An 18,551-nucleotide genomic window follows, 5' to 3' on the forward strand; every position below is an offset into this window, starting at 1 on the left:
GAAGAAAATGGCATATGTAGGCCTACTTTGAAACAGAGTAGCAATACAGAACTATATGCATGCCTTATTGGGTCCTCTCCTTATAAAATGAATAAAATAAAAAGTAGCCTTCTTTGACAGTAAATTAAATATATAGCAGCAGCCTAGCCTTAAAAACAGTAAAAAGGAGTAAAAAAACAAACAAAACATAGGTTAGATACGATTTAATTTTAAGTCCAATTCAGAGTGAAGTAATCCTCTTCAGCCACGTACATCAATCAACACACGGGCCTGAGCATAAAACACAGAATCGGAGAATATAAGAATCATTCCAGGCCTACAACAATGGTAATGGTAGAAAAATAACTGTTATTCATTTCCACAGGGCGCCACTGCAGAAAGGCAAGAGAGCCGCTTCTGGCTCTAGAGCCGTATTACACAGTCAAACACAGCAAACTATAAACAGACACAGATACTGTTAAAAGGACCATATAATTCAATTGTGTCTTACACTTCCTGGAGTTGCTTGTTTCTGTGAGTCGATAATAAATATAATAATAAAGTAATACGTTTCTGCAAGTGACTAAAATAAGTCAAGTAAATGTTTGGTGTAAGGAGTTTATCTACAGCAAATTACATGTTTCTGAAAAGGATAGTTAAAGTTTGAAAGCCCCTGACATTGTCCTTTAAAGCAGCGTGAATCAACAGGAACCAGCCTTCATTGCTTTTAACAGACTGACCCTAATGCTCCCACCTTCACGTTGGAAGTGGACAGCACTAATTGGCTGATATCTGATTACAAATGGTCAATATCAGTCCAGTACTTCAGTGAGCTGGTATACAGAATTAGTCCCATAGTCTGAGGAAAAAACTGTGGAGGAACCTCGTCTAGACTAAACAAGCCCCAGCGATCAGAACAGACCCCTCTCAGCCACAATACTCAGTCTTAATTGAGTACTTTTTAATATATAGAGGTCTGCATGAGAAGAAAACAAACCAAAAGACTGGAACCATGAAAAGTGCATCTCAGTGTGAACAAAGACAGGGCTCGGCTTGCTTCCGAAAACAAACAGCGAATACAGCCAGATGGATTTTCCATCGCAGAGCTGTGTTAATGAGAGGAAGCAGGGGAGTGCTTCCCAGGGATTGTATTGTGATACTGAGCACCGTTCCTCCTTTAACGGCTTGATCGAGGGAAACCTCCAAGAGTTTGGCCCTCATCCCTACCTGCCCTCCTTAGTCAGAGATGGTAATCCCCGTCTGGGATACCTGGAAAACAGCTGCCCAGCATCCGCCCTCAGGCTGCTATATGAAAGGATATCTGATAATACTCTTAGATATACATATGACTCAGAAGTCACTCTGCCAAACTTAACATTCAGTTGATGCCAACTTCTCTTAAAGTTCTTCCTGTTCTGGCCCACAAATTCGTGGAACTTATTAATAAAAACAACAAGTGTGCGGTGCAGTCCAAGGTCAGAGATATGTGAGACCTATTGTTGGTAACAGGTAAACAGCTTGAAGACATGTTGAAGGATGTTTCAAACCTTTTTTTAGAAAATGTTTGATTCTTTCCCTTGTGTTGCATTCACAAGTTTGCATGCTGAACATGTTTATTAATCAAACACATGACAATAAGAGGAAGCTGCTGCAGCACTAAACATGTTGCATGTAGTCAGAAACGTTTAATCTGTGACAACAAAGCAGTGTTGTGTAGGAATGTTCCAACACAAGTTATTTCTGAGCAGCGGCCATTATGAATGTCAGTACATCTGGTCCACTTCTACACACCTGCACACTTGATTCATATTTGATCAGCACTGCCTAGTTTGACCATTTTTGTTTGAGCTTGGTGAGCTCTGTTTTGAAGCAAAGCACAATGTCATATTAAAGAAAACAAGTACGCTCAAATATGGTTGTCATTGCATAATTACCTCTGCCAAGGAGGTTATGTTTTCAGCCATGTCCGTTTGTTTGTCCGTTGGCAGGATTACACAACAACTACTGAAGGGTTTCCATGAAACTTGGGTGGAGGATGGGTCTCTGCCCAGAATAGACACCATTTAGTTTCTGTGTGGATCCGGCTTAAGGCACGATTCTAGGAATGTTCTCTCACTTGCATGGACTTAATGAAATCAGGTGTATTTAGGTGGCTGGTATCCATGAGTGAGTATAATGTCAAATGGATCAGCATAAAAATAATCATTCTTCCACAACACAATGGAGATTATGATTCTGTCTGCAGCATTTGTTGTCCTAATGGTTGGCTGTTACACATCTGGTGAGCTTAAAATGTTGTTAAGCAATTTTGAATAGTTTAAAATTTAGAGTTTGTTTAGATGAATGTTGTATTTTTTGTCTTTAAAACGGTTTTAATCTTGCATTCTGATGTCCTCTAAGAAGATAAAAAAGTACGCTACAAGTTTTCTTCAGTGTAACCACAAAGCCAAACATCAGAAAAGCACATTCAGTCTAATATCTTGTCATTCATTATACAGGTGCTGATAACAGTTTTCCAAAATTAAATTTTTATATAAGACATAATGTACTAATTTTTTTATTTTTTATTATTGGTTTATTTGACAGGGACACTGATCAACAGAAAAAAACTGCAAGTGAGCCAGAGTTAGCCATTAAGGCTAATTTTCATCCATTGTCCCTCATCCATGTCCCGCTTCCAACCCAATATGTAACTTATAAAATCAATTCAACTTGGGACACACACAACAGCATGTACCCTGTAAATTACATTTAACCTCTGACAGATTAATCACATGGTACTTAACAGCCAGTAATGGACAGACAACCTAATCCTAAAACAGAGGTACATGTCAACAGAGGGAATCAGAGAATATGACACTAGAAGACAGATTTGCATTTCAAAGCTGCTGCTCAACTTAAACTGCCAGCAGACAAGTTTTCTGCTTCAGCGTGTCATTATGAAGTAATTGTTGATTGCACGGTGTAATGGATATAAAATAATCAAACCATCAGTGTTTACATTGGTTCACTATAAACCTCAGTTTCACTGTAGAACTAAATTAATGAATAAACTTATGTTTTGTCCTGTGTTGTTGTTATTTGTGACTCTGATAAAAATGGAAATGATCCAGTTGTCTGTCTGTGACATCACAACACATTTGGAAGCCATCATGGTTCATATGCAGCTTGCACAAGTATGATTTGCAAACCCTCAGTGCATAGACACTTTGTAATGCCATTATTTTCACATACATTATGTGTCAGTGTGTCCAACCGCCAGTTGTAAAATGCAACAACTTAACAGTGGATCTCAGGAATTATTTCTATGTTCCAGAGCAGCCAGCTGGTCACAGATTCAGATATAGAGCCACTGACTCACAGGGGTCAGTGTGCAGAATGACCCCTGCTGAGGCTGGCTGACTTTGTTTTGAGAAGCCCACGAGCAGCTCAGACATGAAAAAGCTCTGTGGCTGCTGCACCTTCACTCTGGACAGCAGAGGGGAAGTTCCCTCCTAGCACATAACGTAAACTTGGCTCCAATAAAAGCATCCGTTGGCACCTCGGTGGACAACAGGAAATCTTTGTTTATCCAAAAACATCCCGTTGTTGGCCTCGGGGTGTGTGACCCCTAATGTTGTACGGCGGCAGAGCATGTAGTAGCCGAGGTGGAGCCCCATATTTCAAGCTCTAAGTTTACTGAACAAAGCTGCCATATCCTTAAGATAAACAATCGAGGCATAAAGTACGTATGTATATGTACTAGCAGATTGCTTCTGCGTCAGACCGTCTGGACCTCGTCTGTTTGTCAAAGTGCCTTTTGGTATGTATTGTTTAACATAGCTGTAGACTTGGTGTCTGACACTCCCATGCTCAGAGGCCACAGTACCAAAAGTCAGATTAAGACCATTGTACAATAACACATCCATTATAAAAGCTATCATAACCATGACAGTGTATTTATACTCACAATGACAGAGCTGCTGAGTCTGTTCAGTCTACCCAGTCAATGGGTTTTTATTACATTTCCAGCAACAGATCCACTTCATTCACAGTGAGAGTTCAACACATTTACATTTCCAAACACTATATCCTCACATACATATGGACGATATACCAGAGAGTGGGTATATATGGTTGGGTAAATACATGCTAAACAGCAAAACATCATATTGCATTGCATCTGCTAGCAGTTGTTTCTGCTTTGATACAGGCAGTGTTGGGCAGGTTACTCCAGAAGTGTAATAAGTTACTTTTGACTTATTACTCCGTTAAAAAGTAATATTACTTTACTTATTATTTGGTATCAAAAGTCATTTGTTATGTTATGTACGCGTTATATTACTTTAACATCTCCTCCACAAACAAGCTTCTTCAGATCTCGACCACTTAAGGTCCCTCCACAACAGTGTCCTGCTCTGAAATCAAAGGTATCAGATGCTTCAGTAAATTACATGTTGTTGGTTTTTTTTGCGGTTAAGCGTTTTGCTGCTCGCACAAACAACAATGTTCTTTGCATGTTTGACTGGGACAAACTCACTGAGACATACCTCTCTCCCTCATCCTCCAGCCGCCATTCAGCTTTTTTGGCTAGTAGCTGACTTGACCTGCCCTGACCTGCCACACACACACCTTGTCATAAGGCAGCCTACCTAGGACAAAAAACTAATTGCATTCTGGTGACCCAGTAATGCAGCGTTACTTAATATAGAAACTGTAATAAAATAGCTGATTTTAGAAATTGTAATCCCTTACACTACTCTACTGCTGCGGAAAGTAACACATTACTCAGTAACTGCCCAACACTGGATATGGGGGAATAAAAGGCAAAAAAAAAAAAAAGACTGAAGAAGTTACATGTTGAGGATATTTGATACCACTTTTACTTCTGTGGATGTGTAGATCAGCTAAAAAATACTACAAATCATGGTGAGCTATTACGATACACAGTCTGTTTCACATTCCCATTAAAAATGCACATCTGGAGATGGAGAAATGTTGATAAGTCTGTGAGCGTGTACAGTACGAGGAGTACCTGAAGTCAAGTTTCTTTAAGTGGCTGGTGATAATATTTGGTACAATCAGTTTTTGGTCAAGGTGCATGTACATCTCATCAGTATCTTCACAGTAGGTCTGTGAGTGCTCTCCTAACACAAACACCAACAGCTAGTCGTCTCTGTGAAATTTATTTATCTCCTCCATTTTCTGGCTCTCAGCAGGATGAGGTGTGTTTCTGGCACTTGTCCGGCGGTTTCGCCTCGGACGGTGCTCTGAGAACCAGTTGGAGACGGTCATGGCGAGGCGGAGGAGACCCAGGCTGATGCAGTGCACCTCCGAGGTGATGGGGATGTCGGAAAAGAGGGCGTGGTCCCGGCACATGAGGGCATTGCTGCATTCAAAGTCTTTGACGATGTTGAGGATCTCCTGGCGCTCCGCCTGCCGCATCATCCCCCGTATGTTCAGCAGGGTGGAGACATGCTTCTTCCTGTGGGGAGGAAGGATACAGGGAGGAAGGGGGGCAGACGGGTGTTAATGGAATTTGGGTCTGTTTGGTGTCGTCAAAGTTCTGCCATGACTTTGAGTAACAGTCACATCTCTCTGAGTCATATCATCTGTTTCTGGGAAGGACAGATATTTGGTGCCTTTTTCTATAAAAAGGCACATTCATAAGAGTTTAATATATCTAACTAAATAACAGTCAATAAATCATTACTAATGCTTTATAGATACTGTTTTTGTATATGTGCATTTAATGATAATGCTTTATATTTAGGTCTTTGTATTAAGGGTTAGCTAATAGGTAATAACACATAAGTTCTTAAAATTTGCATTAATAAATCTAAGTGTTGTTAATAGTATCATAAAAACATTTTTGTTAGATTAAAAGGCATTTATAAGCACTTCCACTTCCAGCTTTGTGCTATTGTACTAAATACAAAAGTATAAATTACTGTTATTAGAGTAATAAAAAATCTCTCTAAAGAAATTATTGTAATCGGTCCATAATAAAGATTTGATTCGCTTTAATGTTTAAGTATTGTTATCCCTTTAGATCCAGTAGCTGCAAAAAGTAAAGTAAAGTATGTAGCCTATTAATATTGTCAAGTTTGAAAAAATGCTTTGCAAAAGTCTTTAAACTTAAACTCAATAAATGTTTCTAATGCTATTAAAGACAATTATAACAAACTCATAGGGCTTTTATTAACATTCTTAAACTGTCTATAAACTGTTAATGCGTCATAAGTTCTTATAACTGTCTATATACAATAAAATACAATAAATGTGTTTATGATGCTATTAACACTTAAATAGTCTTATTATAGTTAATAAACATGATAAAACATCAACAATATATGAATGTATAAGGGCCTTATTACTATTAACTTGTGCTTTTCACAAGGACCTTAATGTGAATTTGTTACCCATTTGGTAATAACCCACTTGTAAATGTTGGTAATACTGCATGCATCTCTCACTGTCTAATAAGCCACCCAGTCTGCAGGTGGAAATAGTTGTTCTTATTAATGGCTTCTACTTACAGATGCAAGATATTATCGGCATGTTAACAGTATCGACCAAAAACAGCTTCAAAATGAACATTTCTGCTGATAAGACAGGTCGATAAGATGACGCTTTAAATAAGCATATATGACAGGAATCATCGACAAAGTAGTTTTTCTTATTTTTCCCAGTGAATGGGTACATTTTGTATTCAAGTTTTTAAGTGCCCCTCAGAATAGAGTTACAGGGTTAGTGGTTGAAATCTCCTCCTGTTAAGTGGAACAACCATTCAAGACCATCATGTTATCAGTAGACGTTAACAGTGTTTACAGTGAACAGATGTGACCGCACATTTCCATTATGTTGTCTTCAGCTCTCTTGTGTTGAGTCATCAATTAAAAAAGAACACTGCTTCATTAGCTAGTCACTATAAGTGCTTTATAGGCCAACATTAGCAACCAGTGCTCCTACCCTGCCAGTCTAGTATGCTAAAGTCCTTCACTGGCGGACTTTCTAAAGTCCAAATTTCAGGCATCATTTACCATCAAAGGGGGGGGGAATGCAACTTTGAAATACATAAATGTAATTCACAAATCAACAGTAATAATGTAGCTTTAGCTAGCTAGCTATCTAGTTTGCTATTAGACATGAACAAACTAGTAGTGACTGTTATATGCTTGATATAAAGAAAAGGTCCATAGTTTATTGAAACAACAGGGAGTTCTCATAACCCTCCCCTAACACCTGCATTCGGCCCACACCGCGTGGAATGATGGCATTGGGCGGTCTGCTCCTGTTTGCCAGATCTGAGCCATGAGAAGGCCATGTTATGGGCAAATGTCTGCCAAGAGTGAACCAAATTGGGTTCAATAGCAAAGTTAATGTAGATATGTGTCCGTGCCTCTTTTCGTTGTTTTGATCCATTGTGACAAGAAAACAACAACAAAAAAAAAAAATTGGGCCAGTTCTGGTTTATTCGGGTCGCTGTTGGCTGATATGTGGCCATGGTGTGGCCTACTAATGGCTCATATCTGGCAAACCTCCAGATGTGTAATTATGGCACCTCCCAAGTGCCATGATTACACCGGATTCACATATATGGTGTACGCCGGATCTGGGCCGCAACAATTTTGACATGATGATGATATATGGGATCAATGTGCCTCTAAAAATAACGCCACACGGAGGGCCTAAGCTAACCCTATCCCAGCAAGAATCAGAACAACACGCAAAACAGAAGCACAGGGCTAAGTTGTAGGAGCATGGGGTGTAATGGGATTGGGCCTTGGTGTTCTCTGCAACATAACATTGGCATTTAGGTACATGTTTGAATAAGGAGGAGGATCTATTTTCAAAGACTGACGTGTTTGACCATGTGTAGGCACAGTCACATGTGCATGAATGGACTCTGCCGGGGTTAAATGAAGCACCCAGAAAACTCAAGGAAGGCCGGCAGCCTTTGATCTCTTAAAATACCAGCAGGGGATGCCATACAGTAAACAAAAGGGTTGAGTCAAGCAGTCAGTTAGCATGTCTCCAGGTCTCAACTACTATGTTTTGCTCTCCTCTTCCACACCTCTCCCTCTTTGATTCCAAGTGTGGCACCAGTCTGTCTCCTGCAGGGTGGCAGGAACAGGAAGTACTCGGCAGCAGCTTCCTGTCTGCTCCGCAGAGGGTAATGCGTCACACGCGGTCGTAGGTTGCCAACCGTCACCTGAGTCTTAATCTGTTCACAAACAGCCTCAGCGGCGGGGACGCCCCCCCAGGCCTCTCAGCCTCATCCATTCTCAAAACAGAGCCGCACACCTCTCCAAAAATAGCAAAGTTAATGTAGATATATTTCCGTGCCTCTTTTCCTTGTTTTGATCCATTGTGACAAAAAAACAACAAAAAAAACCCATACACAGTCTTACATTTTCCTTGCTTTGGCTAAGAGCCAAAAACAGCACTGTGAATATGTAGCCGTAAGCATAAAAGAATATAGCACCTTCGGGGGTACAGTACAGAGAATATCTGTTTTTGTAGACGCTTCCTGGTTGTAATAGAAATGTTCCAACCCTGTTAATTTGTTAAAGCCCTCACCGTATATCTGGGAACTCTTTCACCAGGACAGCAACCTCCATCTGGATAGAGGGAGTGTCCTCCAGGAGAATGATGTCAGCTAGGTGACTGATGATGCTGTCCAACCAGGATGAGCTCGATTCCTGAGGTAGAGAGAAGACAAAGATGATAGCAACATTTTAATCATCGTTTAATCAAGTATTCATTAAAATAGCAAAACTTCAAACTTTCTTTGTTCAACTAAATGTAATGTTAACTGCTCTTATTCAAATGGCTTCTTCTCCTTCGTCTTCTTCTTCCCTGTGTTTTTCAGATGAGGCACGGCCAACAGATTAATACCTCTGAGGGCCAGAGGCCAAACATTTAGGTCATTTATTAAGTGAATAACAAACTCCACCCCTGTTTTTCTTGGTCCTGTTTTTCAGTTAAACACTCAGGAAAAAGAAAGCAGAATTCTTGGCTTGGCATTCACTAAAAATAACGACGTCGTTTTTAGACAGCCATTAAAAACTCACCCCCACCCCCCACCTCCACCCCCGTGTTCCCAGTTTCCACAGACACTTCATCCCGCTCCTCGGCGAAAAAGGCCATCAAGGCCATCCCAGAGCCACATCAAAGCCAGCCAGCTGACAGGAACAGGAAGTTCCTTCTGAACACAGCGGCTTCCTGTTGTCAGCCGAGGTGACGGACACTTGTTTGAACTCGCGCACAGAAAGGGGGCAAATGCCTCGCTGTCAGGCCCAGTTGTTTTACACCCTCTTCCCCCCTCTGGCAAGTGCTAACGTAAGCCCGGTTCATCCATCTCCATCTCACTGACAGCAGCCATTTTTCAGAGCTCACTGTATCAACACTGTCTGAGTTATTCCTGACCTAGGAAGTTCGAGGGTCAGGCTCCATTCACAGCCACCAGACGTACGCCAGATCTGCTCAGTGTTTTTAAGAATCAGCATTTTGGAATTATTTATAATACTGAGGGTCTCCTGAAAGGCAATTATTAGTTCTGTTTTGGATGCTCTGGATTTCATTCTCCTTCTAAGGGTCCGAACAGTTTTTTGTCACACTAAAGAGCATTATGTCCAGGTTAAATCAGACTAAATGGCTCCTCTTTAAAGTCTAATACAAGTACAGACTTACCAGATCCTTAAAGAGTCCTTTAAGCTGTTTAGCCTCATCTTGCAGGCGGAAGGCCATCCTCTTCCTCATCTTGGAGGATGTGCAGATGACCCGTCCCCGCATGATGGCTCGGACGTACTCCACCAGGACCCGCCGGTGTACTTCACCCACCAGCGTCTGTCAGTCATTCATACAATGAATCACCCATCCACTATATAGATGACCTACAAGCAAATGCTGTAGAGGACTTTAACATGTTTGATCAAACAAGTGTTACCTGATATGGTGGAGGGTCCATCCTTCTGAACTTCTTGAAGTGTTGTTTGATGCTGGCTTCAATGGCCTCAAAGGCCTCAGTGTTGTTCAGCCATTTTCTCTTTATCAGTTTGTCGAAAAAAGGCTGGAACGACAGCAACAGACCAAGTTCTGATTAACATTTAATCAAATACTGCACTTAAGTGCAATGTTGAGATTTTTTGCTACCTCTATGAGTAAATCTTGTACTTTTTCACTGCACTACATTTATTGGATGGCTGCAGTTGCTGGTTACTTGGACGATTTTACATGTAAAACATATTATCTTATAAAATATGATGACTTGTGAAGATTAAATTAGTTTAAAGTAGTTACACTTAGTTTGACCTTGAGTTACAACAATAAAATGCGCCTTACACATTTATGTATCAGTAATATTGATCAAATGAATTTGAACAGGTGGTGCCTTGCATGGTAGACTCCGGCACCAGTGTAGGAATGTGTGTGTGAATGCTGACTTGTGTTGTAAAGTGCATTAACCATTGATGGAATAAGGAAATATGTAACATCAAAACTCTGACAGGGCTCATTAGGCAGCATAATGAGTACTTTTAACTTAAGTAAATTGAACAGATGGTACTTTTTAACATGTACTTAAAGCAGCTACATAAAAACTTCTTAGTGAAGGATCTGAATACTTATGTCACCGCTATACAGCTGACTATACAGCTGACTATACAGCTGACATGCTCCATGGATATGAAAGTGAAACTTACATAGATAACTTTGTGTTTCAAGGCAGTGCATTTGATGGCATTTTCCAATGACTCATCTTTTTTGTATTAGACAACTTGTTTATATATAAGTATGGCAGTAATTCTGTTTCCGCAGTGAGCCCTTCTGTGGAAACCCGTTTGATTGTCTTTTAGAATTGTGATCCAAGAAAACCAGGAAAGGAAGTTTTGAGACGGAAAAGTCCATTCTGGTCATTTACAGTCACACAGTCAAAATTCAATTAATCATGTATCCTGCACATTGTGGGACTTTTTGGTAAGGGAAACAAGATTTAGGATAGGATCTGAGATGGGACTTGCCCATTGACTTACTCACCCTGATGTGCTCAAACAGTCTGTCAGTCAGCACCCTCACTGACTGGTTGATGATCCTGTCCAGAGAGGAGTTGGCTCTCTGTGCCGACTCCTCGCTGCCCTGTGGGTCACACTGCCTGCAGCGCTCCACCAAGGACCTAAAGGATACACAGGTGGTCAACCTTCAGCCAATCACCAAATCCTTTCAAAAAATGTGAAATGAATGAATGAATTGTTATCTACCTGAGAGGAGGGCAGCAGTTGACCAGAGCTATGGTCCTGGAAACATATCCATCCCCTCGGTCTCCAAATTCTGCCTGAGTGTCATGAAACATCTCCGCCTTCCTCTGGAAACTGGTCACATAAAGGTTTTATGAGAACCTACAGACTGTACAGACTATGTTAATACAGTCTACAAATGAACAATCCTGTACTGTCCTGCAGCTTGGCCAAAAAATGTGCTCTGTATTCAAGACATCCTTAAATAAAATAAAAAAACACCAGCACATTCAAAAGAATATATTCTAACATCAGGAGTTCTCAACTTTGCACCTGCTGAAGTAAATTTTTATCTTTTATTTCACTTACTGTCTAAGTTAAGGGTGACATTTTTTACAGGTTTGTTAAATCCCCTGGTTTTCGGCCTCTCTGATAGCATATACTCACTTGTAGAGAAAGTCAGCCAGTCCGATCAGACTACAGCGGGCCACTCTTGCCCCAAGAAACTGGTTCACAGATGTGGATCTGTCCAAGTCCACCTTCAGCCTCTGAAAATGTGAAAGACATGAGAGATTAGACAGCTGTATGTTACGTAATAAACATCTTTTCATTAATAAATCCGTGATTGGATCCCTAATTCACCATCTATACTGGATTGGACAACAGGATGCTTTCAAACTCATTCTACTAACTGTCTTATGCTTCAAGTCCTGCAGGTTTCTGGATTTTGAACTTGAGTTTTTGTGCACTGAGCACATGGTGGCATCTACAAAACATTCCTGAGATGGACACTCAGTAGCACTCTTGAGCAATTCAAGACCATGATCTCAACCACTTCAACTCAGTGTGCAATTGTTTTTACTGAGTATTGTTCTTTGCAATGCATACTGATGGTTCTTGATCTGTCTCTTGATTTGTCTCTCAATATCATTGCAAATAAGGGAAACCTCAATGATGTTTGAGGCTTAAATAAAGGTTTGAATTGAACTGAATGATAAAAAAGTCAGTTTTCACAGTGATAATGACATGAGACAATGTACCTGGATGACTGAGCGTGCCAGGTGGGACTGATACTCTTCTATGTGCAGAGTCTGGGCCCATCGCCTCTCTTCTTCATCCAGAACCTGAATCAGCTCTGTTGTCACCTTCTCCTGAAAATCACAACTTATAATTAAAAAGTGTCAACCATCCAGATATTTTAAGAAGCAGTTGTGCAAAAGTAAGATCTCTTACCCTGACGATACTGATGCAGTCTTGCTCCAGTCTGTCCACAGTGTCTTGAGGCAGAATGGGTTCCAGTGAAGCATAGCTGATGGGTGTGGTGGTGCCAATAGTTCCAAGGACATCCCTGATAAAAACAAAATTATAAATCATTACTGAAGAAGTTCATTTTTTTAGCTTTGTTATACAAGAGAGCCTGGTCGGCTGTCAAATAAGAAACCCTACCTGTTGTAGATGTTGTAGAACCAGTCAAGCAGTGAGTAGACGTCAGTGACCTGCAGCGGGCCGCTGGTAATGGTTCGAAGACGTTTGGCGACCCCTCGATGGTAACTTTCCACGTACACCTGGAAGGCAGTGAACTCCTCTGGGTAAATAGACACAGCGTTCCTCCTCGCTGCATCCAGGTCATCAACCATCCGGTTCCTCAGGCGCTCAAGGTAAGAGGCCAGCTGGCCTGCCTGGGTGTCTACCTGATGTGGCAGGCTCCAGTCTGCAGCCTCCGCCACTGCCTGCCTCCACTTCGTCTTCAGCCGCCGGGGACGGTGGCTGGGCTGGATCTGAGGGCTCTCTCGCTCTGGCTTGGTGTGCTCTTTCTGTGCCCAGGCAGCATCAGCATGCTCCTCCTGTTGGATCACCAGCACCACCAGACCAAGGTTGGGACCAGCGCTGGGCTGGCGGAGGGACTCCCGCACTACGTCCCACATCTCCCTCTGCAGGGCCTCATACAGCAGCTCCACGTCCTTTGCCTTCCGCCTGCTCGAGTCCAGTGTTGCATTGGAGCTGAGGGCTTCATCTAAGGATGAGGATGATAAGGTGATCACGGTGGGAGGGGGGCTGGGGCAGAGGGTAGGAGTGTGGATGGGACTAGTTGTAGTCGGCAGGAGGGACAGCAGCTCACACTCTCGCTCCAGCTCCTGAATGTGTGTGTCGGCCAGGAGAAGGTCCCTGTTGTTGACCAGCTGGAGGATCTCTAGTACTGTGGAGAGCAAGGAGAGAAAAACAATGTTTATTTCACAAAGCCAATGGTTGACCAACAAGTAGTGAAAGGGTTTTCTATCTTTATGGTTATTGAGTAGTTGTGCGTGTGCCTGACTGACAAACTGGGTTATTTGTTGCTCTTTCTGCACACTCTTCTATTCCTAGCAAGGTTCCCTGTGGAGTCTGTGAACAGTAGCTTGGTAGAACTTCTATCTAGAGGAACCTGGGGTTGGAGGAAGTGCGGTCATTTCCTGATTTCACAGTCTGGTGGTGATTGAACCCAGTGACTCAGGGATCTGGGGACCTCTCAGGTTCATCAGAGAGTTGTCTAGGATTGGGAGGAAGTACTGCTGAAGCTTGACCAGGAGGAGTAAAGTTCTCAAGCTTAAAGGAAAGTCCTCGCAGGAGACAGATTTTTCTAGGTCAGTGTAGTTTTTGGATTTTTTTTTTTTGCACCTGATGTTTCCCTGATTTTTACCTGAGAGGGGCTCTCTGGTTTTCACCACTGGCTCCTCCTCCACTGTTTCCTCCTCAGTCTCTTGGGATGCCTTGTCTGACATGGATTCCCTCTTCAGCTTGCCCAGACTGACCATCCTGAGGAAGGAGGGCCGCCTGGAAGCCTCCGCCTCGCTGTCCGTGCACAGGTTTCCGCAGGGCAGGCTCTCTCTGCGCTCCTCCTTACGTCGACCTGTGAAGCTGCAGAGCATCCACAGCAGCAACAAAGAACATGAATGCCACAGGACTGATCAAGATACACTATCAGACTGCATGATTTGCATGAACCAGTACAATAGGAACGACAATTATGAGACGTGAGCTTTGTATTGTTCTTTACAGTATGGCTCAGTAGCAGCTATGTTTGGAATGCCACATATTCTCACATCTGTTAAGCTGCTGTAAGCACGACTGCCTCAGTTAAAAATAGTCCCATTCAGTGAGCACAGCAAGTACACAACATGTCAGTGACAAACAAAAGAGACTTCCGTAGATCAACAAATTGCTATAGCTTATTACATAACTCGTCAGGAAATAAGCAAACTATATGTTATTCTATTACTGACCAGAGACGTAACAGCTTCTCCTCTGGGACTCTAATTTGTCACACACTCAGATGTCAGCTGTTCACACAGGCCTTGACTCACATATTTGGGTAACAGTCTTTCTGTGATAGCTGCACTACTGTAGTGTTTGGCCTCCTTTTGACTTTCTGTTGATATTATGGGATGTTATTTGCTGCCTATTTCTTTAGATATTCATTTGCAGTTGATTCCTGAAAATGTGCTTTAGTAAGTAGCGAAGATTTATTTTTATCTTACAAGCTTTTTGCACTTTTTTATTATAATTTATTTTATTTTACTTCATAGAGCTCCTGAAAAAGGCTTTCTACCATCATGGTTCTATTAAAATGTAAAAATGCACTACATTTTTTCCTATCTCTGGGTTTAAACAGCACTCAACATGACTGTCATCCACAACTGCTGGAGCATTTAAGATCTTCATAACAGAAATCCAAATTCTTCACAGTTCAGTGAAGCTAAAATCTTCTAAGATCTGAACTCTTCTTCCTCCCCACCCCTCCTCACCGGAGCAGGGTCATAATTCCTTCGGAGCCTCTGCGCAGTCCTTTCCTTTTCTCCCTCTCGGGTGGGAGAGTATTTGAGTCTCCAGGACTGTAGTGAGGAGTGTTGTTCCCCCAAACATTGCGTCCTGATATGCGCAGCCCCTTCCCCAGTTTTCCAAGGGTTTTGAGGGGCGACACTCCACAGATCCTCTCCAGGGTCCCCCTGAGGGGCCTCCCTTTAGGATTCCCTGCCCCGTGTCTCTCTGCGTTCACCTCGTTTTCCTCCTCTTCACCATCACGGGAGGACCTGAGCTGGAGGTTACCCCTGACCTCCCCCATGATGAGGCCCATGTCGCCTCCCTTTCTCTCATCCTCATCCAGGTCCACATCCTCAAAGGGGTTAAGGTTCTTGTTCAGATCTTTCAGGTCGTTCAGCTCCTTCAGATCATTGAGATGATTCAAGTCCCTGAGGTCCAAGTCCAGCCGGGGCAGGATCAGTTCACCGTTCACTCTGGGGAACTCATGGCAGCTCTTGGACCTTCCCGGGAGCTTCTTCAGAATGGGCATGGTTACACTTGAGATTCTAACAAACTGCAATACAAGAGCAATGTCAGCTTTAGTCAGAATGTTCAACCAAACAGCAAATATATGACCATCTGATTATCAAATCAACTTCAGAATGAATTACTTTATTTGGCTACATTTACTTGAAATCTGTTCGGTACTTCTTTAAAAATTAAACACAGTGCATAGGAATCTGGTATGGTAACATTGACACACACAGAGAATTAATAACTAATCTAATGTGGGAAACTGTTTTTCTGCTGTAAGCCATCTGAGTGTTTATACAACAGGAATCAAAAACATCCTTTCACATGCTGCTTACGCAACGCACCTCGCTACACAAGTAGGAAATATGTTCCCAAAATATTGCTGCGGTTACACGTGCTGAACTACTCTTATATAAATATTTTACAATTGAGAAACAAAAAGTCGATCTGCAGCTTGTTAAGAAAAAAACACGAGTAGCAGGAGAACTATATAAAGCAAAATATTCACTGTGAGGAGACTCTGATTCAATCATCTGTTTCTTTGAAAATAATCTGGTTCCTTGTTTGAACATTTCTGATCTGTGGTTAATCAAGATTTTGATCTGGCATCTGTGTTGTTTTCTTTTCTTTCTTTTTTTTGTTGTCATTTTTCAACTCCGTCCTAAAACAACTCTCGTGTCCATGTTGATGTTAAAGAACTTTTGTTGGCTGCAAGCTCCAATAAAATCCACATTTATTTATTGCTTCCTAAATCAACCAAAGCTAACATGAGACACTAGCAGTCTGAGTAAGCCATATCAAGTGGACTGTTAACTATGAAACTTTGTGCCATTATCCTCTGCAGCTCACTGAGGAAACTCTGTTCAGGGAAAGACAAAGAGGACATTTTACTATAAAGACAGCAACTGTGGCTGACAGCCGACTGCGACTGCTGAAGTCTCACATTAAATCCAAATGTAACTTAGAACGCATATTTTCATTGTTACTGCAAAAGTGATCACTTCACAGTGAGTATTGGCAGGAGGAATAATTACGGACATCAATAAGTGTTTCAAAGTACTTATGAGCATGTGAATATTGTTTCAGATAGACTTGAAAATGTAAACCTATCCTTAAGCACTGTTTTTATATATATATTTGTGGTCTTTAACAGAATTAAAGCATTTTTAAAAAAGAAAAACTGTTTTTAAAACACCTGTATATTATACAAAAATCATTTCTACTATAGTTTTAAACATTTTTACAATTTCTCAATACATTTGCTTTGTAATAATCCAAACCGTGATGTCATTTAAGGTCCTGGAAACTAAATTATGTTGTGTTAAGTGTATGCAAAAGTACATATTTAGACTTTAATTTTTAGTTTTAGTTTTAGTTTAAGTTTAACACATCTGGGGGCATCTTGAAATAAAAAAAAAAAACAAAGTTATTCTAAAGCAAATTAATTGCCACCTTCCGGATGTTGAATGTCTAAAATCCACATTTTCTTTGTCCACAGCGGGGTTGTGTTCTTCCCTCACAACGTGTATGTGCACACCTGGAAGCTTCCTTGTATAACTACAATCCTCAGCTGCTGCCCAGCTCCAGTCCAGACAGTGGGGATTACTGTTTTTTTGTGGATTGAAAATAATGACTGGTAAAAAACTGGCTTCTATACTGGAAACAATTAATTTCTTGCCGTTTGAATCATTTATCCACCACATGGAAAGGCTGATCCTTAAAGAAATCATCAGTTCATACAGTCACAGTATTTTTCATAAAAGCTTTTCTTTTTCATAAGAACTCTACTGTGAATGAGACTTCTAAATTTATAGTCCATGTCCATGTATTTCTGGTTTAAGTTGTTTGGTTCTAGTTCAACTTCCTGCTTATTTATGGTCTATTTGTTAATACTCAAGTTTGTTTGTAGTAATTAAAAGAGCAAAGTGGACACTAGCAGTGTTGCATTATAGTTTAAAAATCTCACATTATGTAGTGCCACATAATGGGAGAGTAAAGAAGGTATATATTCTGTTATGCTTTCCATTCTTTTCTCAGCTTTTATGCAGTTTGCCTGTGTGGCATCATGCATGTGTCATTTTTTACTTCTTCAAAGTCTGCGCTGAAACTACTTAATTCATCTGTACTGTTCATCAGATATCTCAGAAGAGTGAAGGGCAGGATAACATCTGCAAAAGGCTGTAAAGTAGTTATCAACCAGTACAGGGAACAATAGGTGATATGAAGAGAGCAGACATCATTAAGAAGTCTTCATACAATAGGTCAAAGAAGTCAGTCCTCATTAGGTTCACATATAATCGTGTGAACTAAAGTCAAACCAGGACGGAGAGAATCTATTCAAATGTGACTTTTCTCACTTTAACATTACAAGAATACTGAACAAACAAACACATCTTCACTTTCTAGTGACAGTAACTATTTCAAACCTATTCCACAAACACAAAAAGGCACCAATTTGTGCAGGGGTCAGCTTGAAAACGTGCCCTCTACAGAGAAACGATCATTTGAACATTTGATCTTAATCATCAATGGATGCATGAATGAACAAAACAGTTCTTCCTATTGACCCAGATTAAAGTTAAAGCACCAGACTCCAAACTCCAACACTGTGTGAACACAGAGAATGGGACTTACCTGGTGAGATTGCCTTGCAGTGTTTCAGTACAATGTCATCCTGGAGTGTGCTGGCTGTGCGGGCTGCCAGGCTGTGGAGTGTGTGCATGTGTGTGTGACTGATGAGTGTGAGAGCGTGTCCGAGAGTACTCGGTGACTCAAGAGAGCAATGTGGCTGCCTGTGGTTTCCTGACGGGCTCTATTGTGGTGGAAGGTGATATGTTTTCCTGAGGAAAGGCCCGTCCCGTCCTTTCTCCCCCTCCTACGCCACAGACCCTCCACCCCCACACCCGCGCCCTGGGGACCCTTCTAATTACACTAATTGCATTAACTGTACAGTGAAGTAGGACAGAGTAGGACAGAGCAGGACAGAGCATTCCTCTGCAGTGGCTATTTTACTGTTTTATTCAGCTCTGGACAACCTGTCTGTGT

The 18,551-nt window shown here is 41.4% G+C and overlaps 1 protein-coding gene across 1 annotated transcript; it reads right to left on the bottom strand.

The window, feature by feature from the left end:
* Nucleotides 1-3,950: 3,950 nt before the first annotated feature.
* On the bottom strand, nt 3,951-18,266 carry exoc3l2a (exocyst complex component 3-like 2a). Its single transcript, XM_084373351.1, has 13 exons — nt 18,141-18,266; nt 14,978-15,546; nt 13,873-14,090; nt 12,642-13,392; nt 12,429-12,543; nt 12,236-12,346; nt 11,643-11,743; nt 11,220-11,330; nt 10,999-11,134; nt 9,911-10,033; nt 9,655-9,810; nt 8,542-8,663; nt 3,951-5,443 (listed from the first exon to the last, which is right to left on the bottom strand). The coding sequence occupies exons 2-13, from the start codon at nt 15,520-15,522 to the stop codon at nt 5,125-5,127; spliced, it is 2,808 nt and encodes a 935-aa protein (XP_084229477.1). The 5' UTR covers nt 15,523-15,546; nt 18,141-18,266; the 3' UTR covers nt 3,951-5,124.
* Between the last annotated feature and the right edge of the window lie 285 nt (nt 18,267-18,551).

Source organism: Pagrus pagrus (assembly GCF_965226575.1).
Source record: "Pagrus pagrus genome assembly, chromosome: 14".
Lineage (NCBI taxonomy): Eukaryota > Metazoa > Chordata > Actinopteri > Spariformes > Sparidae > Pagrus > Pagrus pagrus.